Source organism: Dicentrarchus labrax, unplaced genomic scaffold, assembly GCF_905237075.1.
Source record: "Dicentrarchus labrax unplaced genomic scaffold, dlabrax2021, whole genome shotgun sequence".
NCBI lineage: Eukaryota > Metazoa > Chordata > Actinopteri > Moronidae > Dicentrarchus > Dicentrarchus labrax.
This window is the reverse complement of record NW_026136718.1, coordinates 23,664,277-23,677,854: the sequence shown is the minus strand read 5'-3', so window position 1 is coordinate 23,677,854 and position 13,578 is coordinate 23,664,277. Positions and strand designations below refer to the sequence as shown.

At 44.0% G+C, this 13,578-nt stretch overlaps 1 protein-coding gene across 2 annotated transcripts; it reads right to left on the bottom strand.

Annotated features, from left to right (window-relative positions):
* Window positions 1-893: 893 nt before the first annotated feature.
* ndnf (neuron-derived neurotrophic factor) lies at window positions 894-10,912 on the bottom strand. Of its 2 annotated transcripts, none has more exons than XM_051377252.1 (4): window positions 10,465-10,912; window positions 4,721-4,915; window positions 4,170-4,294; window positions 894-3,027 (listed from the first exon to the last, which is right to left on the bottom strand). In XM_051377252.1, the coding sequence occupies exons 2-4, from the start codon at window positions 4,912-4,914 to the stop codon at window positions 1,631-1,633; spliced, it is 1,716 nt and encodes a 571-aa protein (XP_051233212.1). In that variant the 5' UTR covers window position 4,915; window positions 10,465-10,912; the 3' UTR covers window positions 894-1,630. The 2 variants fall into 2 exon arrangements, with proteins under 2 accessions (XP_051233212.1, XP_051233213.1); XM_051377253.1 differs by lacking the exon at window positions 10,465-10,912 and adding an exon at window positions 8,061-8,152.
* Window positions 10,913-13,578: the final 2,666 nt, after the last annotated feature.

Below are 13,578 nucleotides of genomic sequence, written 5' to 3'. Positions count from 1 at the left end.
AGCTAACATTAGCTAACATTAGCCACCATTAGCTACTGGCTATAAGTAAGGCTGTAGCAACTAAAACCTCTGAGTGTATGTGAGCAATGGTGCCTTTTGTGTCTGGGTAATTCAAATTTTTATTTCTAGAGTACAAAGGAGGATTATATTCTTTCTTCTCTTAACAGTTTTGTCACTTTAACTAACATAAAAAGAAGATAAACACAACAAAATTATTTGACGCAAATCGTCGTTATGTCTTAATCTCAAATAAGAAATCTACATTTCGTCACACCTGTTCCTCCACCTGTTAATATCATACATAGTTTTATGTATGAAACGCAAATGTCCTACTTGACAACACCCTGTGAGGCCACGTTTGTATTTCAGTGCACAGAGCAGCAACACCATATAAAGTATGAAGATTACAAGGGGCCCTGTGAAACAGATGATCTGTACTCCCTGAGCTAAAACAAACTTTCAACCTGTATTTCTGCTCTGACTTTTATGTACAAGATCAGTTGTAAATAGCCTTTTTTCATCATCAAAAATATGAATCGTTCTCCAGCAGAGACAAAAAAATTACTGTACATCTATGAGAATGGACGTCAAGGAGACAAACGATGGAGCCAAGAGGTAATATTCTTCTGGTGGAGCTTAGGCACCACTTGTGTGATCTGGAAAAAGAAGTCTTAAAAGTTATTTCTAGTAAATAATTCATCCTCTGTCGGCCGTTGCTTGTCACAAATCATTTTTGGGATCAAGTTATCATCTCATATCACAAATATCAAGTTCTGCTTATGCAACCCAAGTTTATGCGTCGGAGTCTATAAACACAATGCGCAGTGTGCTCTTTCATTTCAGAGCCATGACTGTGATGTTAACTGCTTGGCAAAAGAACATGACACCCAGGGTGACAGAGGGATTACTTGTTCTATATTTAGTGTTTATGTACATGAATATTGGCAGGACAACTCTGTACATGTGACACACACACAGCGATACAGTGATAATAACACAGATCTCCAGCACAGAACACATTTACAAGATGGGCTCTAGAGCAAACACTGGCTGAGATACATAAGGGAATGTCTGAACTACGACAACTTCCTCATAAAACTGGAATTTCCTCATAACAGTTATTATTGTCATCAATAAAAACAGACAATCAAAAAGAGAGACAAAAAGTATAAAATAATTTAAATTCCTCCTAAAACATGTAGTGAATATGCAGTGAGAGATCTATACAATGCGGGTAGCTACTGTATCTCCTCCGGTCAATGTGATTTGAAACTGAAGAAACACACAAATATGACAGACAAAAGCAAATGTCATGCAGCAACAAAGAAACATACAAGACGAAAGATGATCTTCTTTGAAGTTCTGTCTCCCCGGTGGCAACATGATGTCAAAATGACATGCCTGGTAACAAAGCACCTCACGCTATGGGCCACCCAGAGGTGCCACAATGAAATGTAAACATAAATATACAGGTTGATATCTCTCTCTACAAACAGTTCAGTCACTGCCACAGGCCCATCTGCTGTGTGAGTAGTCAGTCTGTATACACTCCTTAGTAGAATATCACTTAGAGTTAAATAAACTTATTTAATATATATATTTATAATAGATTTATTCTTTGCAGAGTCATTTAGCAGTATTTCCTTGTTTTCACCAGTTTGCTCTGGTATTTCACTGAGTGACCACTGTGTCCCACCACGTAAACGTCCAGCAGGTACGTCTTGCCTGGCTCCAGACCTGTGATGGTCTCTGTAGTCACAGCTTTCTGCAGGTTCGGGCTGTGGAAGTACTTGCACAGGACCTTTTCTGACTTCCTGCGGGTCTCTGGCCCAGCACACTGGTTTTGTTCCCGGCGCCGTTGCTCCTCGCCATAATTATCAGCCACCTCCTTACGGTAAATGCAGTATTTGTTGCGGTCCTGCGTGCCCAGCCAGGCCACAGTGGCGGAGGAGCAGGTGCGCAGCTTGTCGAAGGCCTTGATGCGCGTATCCTCCGGAAGTGAAGGGAAAGGCTGCTTGCTGCTGGGTCGTGTGGTGGCCAGCACCTTCAAAGTGGAGGCCCCTTTCCTGCTGCCCCGCAAACGGATCAGGTACTTAGCTTTTGGCTTTCCCCGCAGCTGGAACTGCCGCACCCCCTCCACGTTCTGGGAGAGCAGCAACTTGCCATCGCGCCTCACCTGCACCTGCACAGCGTCCAGACATGTGTGGACAAACAGAGTGACCCTCTGATGGGAAGAGACAGGAGCAAAGCGCAGAAACTTGCTTCCCTTTCTCTTAATGAAAACGTCCGATACTTTGCCGTCCTTCAGCTCCACTGTCTTCTGACGAGCCTCCTCTTTAGTGCGGGCGAATGTTCCCACGTATGCTGTGCTGGTGTTGGTTGCAGAATTCACAGCAAACACATCAAAGTAGTACTGTGTGTCTGGCTTCAGGTCTGACACAGTGAAAATGTTTTTATTGCCTATACACACCTTCTGAATGTCTAATGCTTTGGGCTTGGCTGTGTAAGCCCGTGAGATCTTGTTACTTGTCAGGCCTCGGTCCTTGCCAAAACCAATGTCAGAGGGAACAAAGCCAAAGTGCGCAAAGTCAAACGGGCTAAAGTCTCTACCGGGCTTCGGAGCCAGCATGAAAGCATCATCAGTGCTAATCTTAGCTTCAGCAGCACACATGCTCTTGAAGTTGTGCTCCTTGTTGATCACTACACAATACTGGACAGGCTGGCCCATCAGAGAGCCCGTTGGTGTCGGCTTCCAGGCCAGGGTAACAGTGGTACGGCCCAGTGCGGTCACATCCACACGAGGATCATAAGGCAGCTCTGGGTAGGGCTGGTCGGACTCTGGAGTTGTGGTGGCGTACACCTTGAAGTTGCTGTCTTTCTCTGTGGACAGAAGCTCCAGCTGGTAGAGGCCGGAGGGCGTGCTGGTGGCCACATAGGACTCCACATCATTACCCTTGTAGGTAAATAGTTCCGTCCCCTCGTCTACAGTCACCTGCTGTTTTTGCTGGTCCAGAGGTTCAGGCTGTCCTGGAAAAGAAAGAAAAAAATAGACACAACATGAGCTCTTTGATTGGCACAGTATCCAAATTCATATTATAATAGAGATGTGTTGTCATGACCTTTACAATATTTTTCTATTTTATTTTTGGCTTTGATGAAAAATAATTTCCACCCATACTAAAAATGTTTAATGTGTTGAAGCTCTGCGAGCCTCAGGAACGATTAGCCCCTCACATGGCAGTCATGTTTTCACTCCAAACATCCCTAAAGATCACAGCCCAGCATTCACTTGGCCTTTCTGGGGAAGCTGTGCTACAAAGAGGTGCCTTGTAGCTTCTACGTGAGAGAAACAGCCCAAGCATAATATTGTGTTTGTCAACCAGAGAGTGTGCTCAGCGGTGTACTAAAAATTAATGCTCAAAGATCTACTCCCAGTAGAGACATTTAGCAAAAAGAGCTGCAAAGAAAGGAAGAAGTTCACTGGTTCAACTATTCCTCCAACGTATCTTGTGATGTCAGTATTGCACCAATGGCACTGCGTGTGTTATTGGGTTCAAATCTGTCATTATTCTTCTGCTTAGAGATGAATTATTTTCTCTTGAGGCAAGATGTATGTCTTCAACAGTGTAACAACCCAATAAATCATTTTGTAATATGTGATCTGACAAGAGCACAGACACACACGCAGGTGCTCATGTATTGATATTCAAATATATGCTCACATCACACATCTACGCTCTACACCACCGCTTTGGTCATCTGGCAAGATCTCCTATGCTGAAAGGACGCCCTCCAGATGGAGAAAGTTTTAACGTGAGGAAAAAAAGACAGAAAGAAGGAAAGGGAAAGAGGAAGGAAGACAGGCAGACAGAGTGCAGTAGGATTTACCTTAAGAAGACCAAGACAGCATAAGTAAAGGGATGTAATGGCTTTGATTCAGTAGGTTGACTACAGCAGAGTGTAGCCCTCCTCTGAAATTATAGACGTCAACCTGGGCCGAGTCAGACATCATAAGTGGTCAGACTAGACACTACGACTGTGACTTAATTAAAACCCACCAAAACACAAAGCCTAACATCACTGCCTAGGTAAATTGTGTGTGGGGGATAGTGATATTTCCACATAACGTGTCATTAACCTCTTCCACTGCTGCCTGATGTCAATTATACCTGATCCCTCTCCACTGGCCTCTTCTGGCAGCTCCTGCAGGGTGAGTTTCCACTCTAGAGGAGCATCACAAGGTGTCACAGTCACAGACAGGGGTGTGTTGTCTTCTTCCACCACAAAGTAGTACCTGTGAAAATAATAGGTTAAAGGGAGTGATATTCACATTGCTTCATCACATTTTGACGTTATCCAAAATAATGTGTGGGGTGAATGCATGAGCAGACTGAGACTGTGGCACACCGTGATATTATTGCACTAGTGACCTTGGTCTCTCTCGCTCTGAGCTAACAGACACTCAATTACACAAACACAACTTTCTCATTTATTATTTAGCTTTTGCATCAACATAATAGATCATGTTCCAGAGCATCATCTGATGTTTCCTATCTATTTACAGTAAGTGGCCATCTGCAAGTTTCCTGTTTTCCTTGGTGACTGTTGTGGCTCAGTCAGCAGTAGAAGGTGGAATTGGCTCCTTTTTGCACTTATAACAACATGAAGACGGTTTTAATCACTAGGATTAGGTCATTCATTCAGTCACTGTTTGTCTTACCTTTTGGGTGTGTCCCTAAATAGGTAGCCACTGATCTCAGCTCCATCCGGGATGACAGAGGAGTCGTGGAACAGCGACTTGTCTCTGATCTGCATCTGGAAGAGCCCTTCGTCTCTCGTGGGCAGCTTCTGGGCCAAAGCTCCCAGCCCCAACAGCACCAGCAGCACCACACTCCAACCTTTACACTGCCTCATTCTGAAAGACACAGAAAATTACTTCAGTTTCATTTACAGTGTAATAGAGTACATCCCAAAAACAGAAGCATAGAGTTTTATCATTTATCAGTTATGTTTGATCATAAAGGAATAGTTCGATATTCTGGGAAACATGCTTATTTGTTTTCTTGGGGAGAGCTAAATGACAAGATTGATATGTCTCTCATGTTTGTACTGCAAATATGATGCTACAGCAAGTAGAAGACACGCTTAGTTTAGCATAAAACCAGAAAACAAGTTTTTTACAGGGAGTTGGTGTGGTGGTGGAGTGCTGGTTGGTGAGTTTTTCACCTTTGAACAGAGCCAGGCTAGTTGTTTCACCCGCTTCCAGTCTTTATGCTAAGCTAAGCTAATCGACTCCTGTCTCCAGCTTTATATGTACAGATGTGAGTGGTGCCAAACTTCTCTTTGTCTTGGCTGAAACTATTGTTCAGTCAGACATTACTCTGCTAGTAGGCGGATCTAGCTGTTACCCCTTATTTCGAGTCTTTATGCAATGTTAAGCTAAGCAACGTTAACTATAAAGCTACACCCAGCAGCCAATGCTGGGTGTAGCTTTATAGTCAACGTACAAACACGACATTGACATCAATCTTCTCATTTAACTATCCTACATAATCAATCAATATTGATGGCTCATATCATTTACAATGTGTCTAATGTTGCCATGGAAGTTCTGAATGCCTCTTTCTTTTCATTCTGGCATTTGCTTAAAACAAAAAACTGTTCTTAATGAGCTCCATTTGGCAAAACTGAGCTTTGGCAACAGACATTACAGTACTTTTAGTCGAGTTCTGCTTTCATTTCTTGCCCACTACATATTTTATTTTGTGTTAAAATGTGTTTTCCTCTTTTCCTTTTAGATGCCACCTTAATTAACATTTAACACTAAAACTGTGTGACAGCACAGACACCATCTTTGAGTGAATCAATGAATGAGTACTCAGGGCCACAGAGAGGAAGGAGGGGATTAGACTTAAACACAAACGTGTGAAGGAAAAGACATTGCTAGAACCTCCAGGGAACCATACGATTTCATCAAACGCTTAATATAAAAATCCCCAAATCCATGTCACTTAAGTTTTATTGATGCTAATATAAAAATGTTTAGTGGTGCCGTCCGCAGATGGAGCTGTGGCTCAGGACGAGGTGCAGCTGACCGTGGCTGAGAGCCTCTCACGTATCCCCTGTCTATTGATTTTGCCCCATTGATTGCAGCTGATGGGAACGCCAAATCCCTGGTGATTTAATCAGTGTAATGATGGCAGATTAGCCAGATACTTTACTGCCATTTACTGCAAGCGAGATGGTGTCCTTTTAATGACCCCTCTCTCCCTCTCTCTCTCTCTCTCTCTCTCTCTCTGCTCGCCCTCCCTTGTCTCTTTTTCCCTTGATCACACTTTGTTCATCAACAAATAATCTCTTTCTCTTTCACACTTGTAAACAAACAGTATAGCCTTTTCTCGTTACTCTCTGTCCCTCTTTCCTCCTCGCTCACTCTGCCTCCCTGAACAGAGGCGGATAAGAACAACCAGAGGACTGAGGCCTCCACACTACAAACATGGCTTCATTTTTGCATTATCGTCCTTTCAAAACACGAGCAGGGAAAAAGCCCTTGACAGCTCCTGTCAGTGTCTCCGTCTCTGCCGTTGTCTGAGCCCAGCCTCCCGCCGTACACCAAACTTCAGAGAGCTAAAGGAAAGCCGCCTAAGTGGCACTTTGAGGTTTGACTCACACAGAGAGTGGAGATCCTTATCGCCTCAGCTTGTCTCATTCCACTTTAGAAGCGTGTCAGTTGGAACAAAGACATGTCTATTAATACTCAAGACAACTCTGAGGTGGTATGTGGAGCTGTCTTTCATTCCAACATCCTCAAACACCACGGAGACACAGCGAGGGGCCTGGCCCCGGCCGGCTCTGTCCACCACACTGATGTCATTACACATAATGTCTGCTATCACTCATACTGTAAGGGTTTTATCACCACTGTCATTAGCACATTTGATGTGTGCCTTCAGTCTGCTCCTCACATGTGACACCACTGATTTAAACCCCATGACTAAACCCTCTGCTTCTCCCACATGCACTGAACCACTCAGGCTGTACTGATAATATATATTGCAGAGAGATGACATCTGAATATCAGAGCAGTTGTGCTGCTGGGTCACTGCGGTTGCATGGACCAGTGCAGAGTCAACATGGTCACACAGCCTGCAATGGATCTGCTTTTACATGCGGGCCCGCACCATTCTCATGCCACAGAGTTCCCTCACCAAAATAACACATCAAAAAAAGCTGCATCTGGAACAAATAAAGTCTAATGTTTAATTAGAATGGGGAAGAATGTATGATCGCAATTTCAGCAACGGGTAATTTTAAGGCAAGGTCACCCACAATCGTGTCAACTTTGTTTTGCTGTTGCTTTTTATCAGTTTATATATAGATTTATAGTTTTTTGTTTCACTTTTAGTGGATTTTGCTGAGCATTTTGGGTGGAAAAAATCCTGTATATTCTAATTGGCAAGCCGAGGACTCTGTGTAATAGGATTAAAGGACAAACGCAGCTTGCAATGGTTTCACCAATAGAGGAAATAGTGATGATTTTCTTTCCCATGGCTGTCGTTGACACATCTACAGTATCAAGAAAATGAGCCTTGCACCCCCTCTCCATTCCAGTGTGATCTGAGGAATGGCGTCCCTTCATTTGAATTACTACTATAACAGCTTTGACCCTGCTCTAATTTGGGGTCATTACAAGAAAATCATGTGCAAAGCCAAAACAAAATGTTCACACTATGTTTTACATCTCCCCAGATGGACGCAATATTTTCAGTGACATCAATCAACTGCAAAACTAAAATCATTCCCAATCCACTCATGATTAAAGCAAGTTGCAAGCACAGCTTTCATCCACCTGATCAACTCTGTGTGCACGTGTGTGAGTGTACTTTCCAGCAGGAACACACCAATTACAAGCCTACCATTTCCATGTATGGAGGTGGAACAGAACACATGCATGTATCCAATCCCTGTCTTATGTGCGTGTGTGTGTGCGTGCGTGTGGGCGTATATGCTCATGCATGTGTGCACCAAAACTGCCCCTGACCTCCCCTTTCTCTCCTCACTTTGTTTAACCGGTCTCTCCCTCTCCTCCCCTCCAGCTCCTTGTCAAGACGGATAAGCCTCCTGCCTGCTGCCACATGGAGCTCATTAACAGAACGGGAGGGAATAAAAGACAGTTTAATTTCAACACAAATAAAGAGACATTTCGGATTCCACCCAACAAGACGCCTGGCAGGGCTCGCAGGACCTGAAGCCTCTGTGTGTTTTCTTTAAGGAAGTCTGAAAGCAGATTTATGGTGGGCCCTCAGTAGCGAGCTCCATCACTGCTGTCACTTCAGGGCCAATGTGGGGGATTGGAGAGAGTGGAGAGTATATGGGGGCGGCTTGGAGCCAAGGATGGAACCACACAGGACCTGGACCTGCGCTATAGGCAGGCCAAAACCAAAGCAGGTCTGGTGCTCTTGGACAGCTAAACAGTTCATTAATGAATTGGTAGAGACTGTGGTAAGGGCTCGGATCCAATAATGGAGATTTTTATCTCGTGTGTGTGTATATGTGTGTGTGTGTGCATGTATGTCCATATGTGTGTGTATGTGTGTGTGTGTGTGTGTGTGTGTGTGTGTGTGTGTGTGTGTGTGTGTCCAAACCCTCACATTCCTCCTCTCCACTCTGTGTATAAGTCTAAATCATCACTCGGGACCTGTCTCCTCGCCATCCACAACATCACTCACAGTTTGAGTTTCTGAGCTGTCCACATCATCAGAACCACGAAAGCTGGCACAATAGCCATGATGGAAAGGAGAGCCCAGTTTCCTTCCCTTCTTCTCACCCTCCCCTCCCCTCATGCCTCTTTATAGTCCATCTCTGGAGCTTGCATTTAGCGCTGCATCCTGGAATGTGTCTATGAGGAGGGTCAGGTCGCAGGGCCGCTTTCTGAAAGCATTCAGATAGAATTGAGGGTGGAGGGGGGGCGGCTCTGACTGATGCGCTGGCATTGTGGCTGCAAGGGTGATTAAAGATTACAAGAGAAAATGCCCCATGGGAAAGTCATCCACCCACTGCCCATCATCCGGGGCACACATGCACAACCAGGCCCGGCTGCGTCGTGGGAAATGAGTCAATCATGCTCCGTTATGTTGCGCTTGGGGGAAGCAGAGAAAGCCTGTTCAGCAGCAGCCAGTGTGAGCCGCTCTGCCTCTGCTTGTGTCCATCTGAGGGGGAGCATAATGAATGTGCCCGGGGGGACCGGGAGCGGGGTGTGGATATGATGAATAATTTAACAAGGAAATAAAAACTTGCGTCCTTAATCTTCCAGCAGTGACTCTGGATATGTGACACAAAGGCGGAGGAGACAGTATATACACCGCAGCCTGTCACTGCTCTGGACGCACACGGCTATAGCAACACTGGCGGAATTCTTTCAGCCGGAGAGTTTTCATATGCAAATCACGGTTTAGTTACGGTATGCGACGCAGACCTTCCCCATTTTAAGACTTTTTTTTTGTTCATGATTCATTCTCCTGAGAAAGTAGAAGGGAGGCAGTGTGGCTTCGCCCTGCTACTAAATACAGTTATTCAAATCCCCACTCCGGGTATGTCTCTCATTAAACACGGGCTGAGAGGAAAAACACACGGCTCTCACATGGACCGGATGAGGAGAAACAACTCCTAACGTGAACTAAACTGTCATGAATCTGCCTTGAATCATTTTCATTTAAAGGGCCAAAGCGGTGGGAAGTCAAGTATAATACAGTTTCAACCCTGTGAAGAATTATCCTCACCAAGCGCTCCGCTCATATCCGTCCGGGCTCTTACAGGTGCGTAAAAGCACCCGAGGGTGACATGATGAAACAAACATTTATTTACACTGCACTCAAATTAAAACAACTGTGCAGTGTTTTCTTTTCTCTCGGATGGAGAGAGCAGCGGTTACAGCGCACAGGCCGTTGGAAACTGCTACTGCGCGTATTGATAAACCGCCTTATTGGGTGCTGTGTCACCCCCGGGAGCATGGGAACCCTTTGGAGGCACAAAAGCAAGAGGATTTTCTAAAAGTTCCCCAGTTTGACGGCCCTCATCTGCAGCTACATATGCACACATATACATCCCGAAACCAGAAATAAGCCAGGATTAAAAGAGCATGCGAGTTCGGGCTTGACTGAAATGTGTTTGAAACTTTTAACTTCCCGGAGTTGTAAACCGCAAAACCTCTTCCCCTCTCTTTCTCTCTCTGGCAGACGTTTCAAAGGCACCACTTTACTCGGGGAGTCCGGCTCTGAATTTATATGGAGCTCCAGTGCACATTTAAGGAAAATAAATAAATAAAAGCCTTAGAAAAGTTAAAGAAATGAAGCAAGTTTTTTTCTCTGGTCTTATAATTTCCTAGAAACTGTGGACCAGAAGCACCGCTACGCGCCAGAGGAAAGAGCATGCGGAAAAATAGATCTTTACATGAGACTGTCTTACCTTTCAGAATATGAAACGGCGAAGTTATCTGAAGGACGGCGCTTCTTGGTCTCACAACCACTCTGATATCGCCAAGATTTTTTTTTTTTTTTTTTCTTTTAAAAAGTGCCTTAAGCGATTTAAAATAAAAATCAAAAGTTGTCCTCTGCAGTGTCCAGTAGTTCCCTCAGTTTCCACTTCTATTGTTGGTGCCTATCAATCGGATTAGGCGACTGCTCTGGTGCGTGTTTGCAGTTTTCTTGCGGATTTAACTGGTCTCTAGTGGGCAGGAGTGTGTGTGTGAGTGTGTGTGAGTGGGTATCCTGAGTGCTGGCAGTGCGTCCCTCCCCTGCCGCGCTGCTGCTATTGAAACCTCCACTGGATTGGAGGCAAAACTGGTGCGAACTTCTTCCCTGCGCTCTCTGTAGGAAGACTCCAAGGCACAGAACCAGCCCACTCCTTAAGGAAAAAAAAAAAAAGGAAAAAAAAAACCCCAAACAGGGACCAGACAGATTTACTCCCAGGTTTGACTGGCCCCTCAAACTCTAAGCACTGCCTATAGAAGAACAGATCTGGCAGACACACCTCATTTCTTTTTAGTTTATATTCAAATAACCGATTTTAAACTTTAAATCCCATTAGGAGCAGACACGGCTTGCTGATAATACAGACAGTGAGATGTCACCAGAGCATAAATCTAGAGACAGCGGGGTTCCCCCTCTTACTTTTTTATTTCCTAGCTGTTTACTCTGATGCTCCCTGCAAATTATTACTTTGGGCAGTAGCGCCTTGTAGAAGTCACGCAACCCTCGGGGCTACAGTGTGTAGGCAAGTTTTATCATGGGCCCTGATACCTGGGCGTGCACAACACGATCATAATATACCTCCTCTGCACAGCAACTTTGATAATGATGGAGAGATATGCGCATGAATGTTCTCGCTGTGTGAAGTGGATTGTGGAAGAAGTTGCTGATCAACTGTGGAAATTCCCACTGAGTGTTACTGTCTGTTCCTGGTAAGCAAATATTTATCCAAGATAAGAGCCATTCACTGCCTCGGAACTGAATTGCCTCCAATTTATGGTCTGTTGGGGGGGGTCCATGTCTGATGAGCGGGCAATCTAGATGTAGAGGATGCTGCCGCTTCCTCCCCAGGAGGACAGTCCGTCTTTCATGTCACGCTTCAGGATTTTCACGGATGAACGGGCTGCAGGTTGCGTTCACTTGCAGTCTTAACCTGCCAGTTCAACCAGGCTCACCATCAGTTTAACGTGTTCACTGTATTACATGATGCACTGACATCGACACGGATGAGAAGTTCTCAAAGAGATATTGAACATCTGAATAGTGTGACACCCACCACGGCTCACGGGATATACTGTTTAAAGAGAGCAGGGGGATTAAGAGATAAACTGACAAACATAAAGTCCCTCATGTTCGGGGATTTAAAAAAAGCTTGAGATAGGCCATTGGTGATCAGCAATAACAGCAGAGCTGTGCAGCAGACTGCAGGGAGCCAGGAGCACCAAGTGTTGGTACAACAGCGTCATCTAGCGTCTGCTGCAACAAGGAACCAGAGAGCACTGAAAACAAGAAGGGAGATTTTTTTATTTCTGCATACAGGTTGGAAAGTTATCACTCAAGGCTTAAATGATGGCACAGAGCAAAGTAGTTTCAAGAAAACTGCATTTAGGCCCTCTGGCCTTCATCAGGTTTTTTTTTCAGCTAATGACAGCCTGTGGAACTTTTTGTTTTAATTTAGTTTTTTTTCCTATATAGAGGGATACTGATGTTGCATATGTAACCTACACAAAGGTGAACACGCGTCTGTGTGTGTGTGTGTGTGTGTGTGTGTGTGTGTGTATGTTGGGGTTATTGATGCTTGGGTTCATGATTAGTGCCGCTGTGACTTTCACATCCTTGGGATTAAAATAGATGCCAAATTGAATCTGCTATTAGCCACACCACCAAGCTGTGAAAACGAATCCACTCTGGGGACATGTATACTCACAATAACCCAGACACACACACACACACACACACACACACACACATACACACAAACACACACACACACACACACACACACACATACACTGACCCAGCTACATCCCAGAATCTTGAAAATGTATCCACACCAGGGACAATTTAGTGCAGATGGAGGGAGGAGGGGAATAAGGAGGTGGAAAACGCTCCTGTAATGCTAATCCCACTGCACTGTTTCAGCTTCACTGCAGAGACAACATAAAATCTCATTTTAACACATTTGCTGAAGAAAATTGACACAAAAGCCACATTTTTGACCTTTGTTCTTTTTGAGAAAGTCAACTGAGCCACACATGCTCTTTTCTAGCAACGCCCTGTTACAGACAGGTTACAGAGTGTACATTCACATCTGCTCCATTCTCTTGTTGGTCACTGAGCAGACCCACTGGAGCAGCTCAAATAGCTGCTAAATAGCTATATGTAACATATATTTTCATTTTTGGAGAATTTGAAGTATTCTAATAAAATTCAAACCTTTAATGCAAAATCTTATCTGCACAGGTTCTCACTTCCTGCTGAAGAAATAGTCCCCTTAACGATGTGTTTGTTATCCAGAGTAAGCAGGAACCGACATGTCCTTTTTTGTATGTCTGTACCTGTCATGCAGCTAATGGGGCAAATAAATTAATTTATAATCTAATTGTGAGTTAACATTCATCAATTAATGATCTATTAAGCATTAAATAATCAAAGTAATCAAAATCATAGTGACTTGATTATTTGTAAAAGGTGTATAATGGGAATACTCATGTATTAGCTAAGCATTGCTACTCTTTTTATAAAGTGCTACCATCATTTTTAAATGCTAGAAGTAAAGTAAACTTTATTCACCTCAGTTTTAGTGGATGCAGAAATGGCTCAAATATGGACAAATAAAGCCAAAAATACACTTACCTCCAGATAGGAGAAAACATGTTTCTCAGCATTAGCGGTAAGTAAGAAAAATGTTTTAAGTGGTTTGGGTGAACCAGCCCTTTATCTAAGTGAGCTTATGGGGATTTAACCCAGTGAACTAAAGCAATGATTAATGGTTTATTATCAGTGTGAAAGGTGGAGATTGTGGGTCTGGCTTTGTTTGCCTGTTGGATAT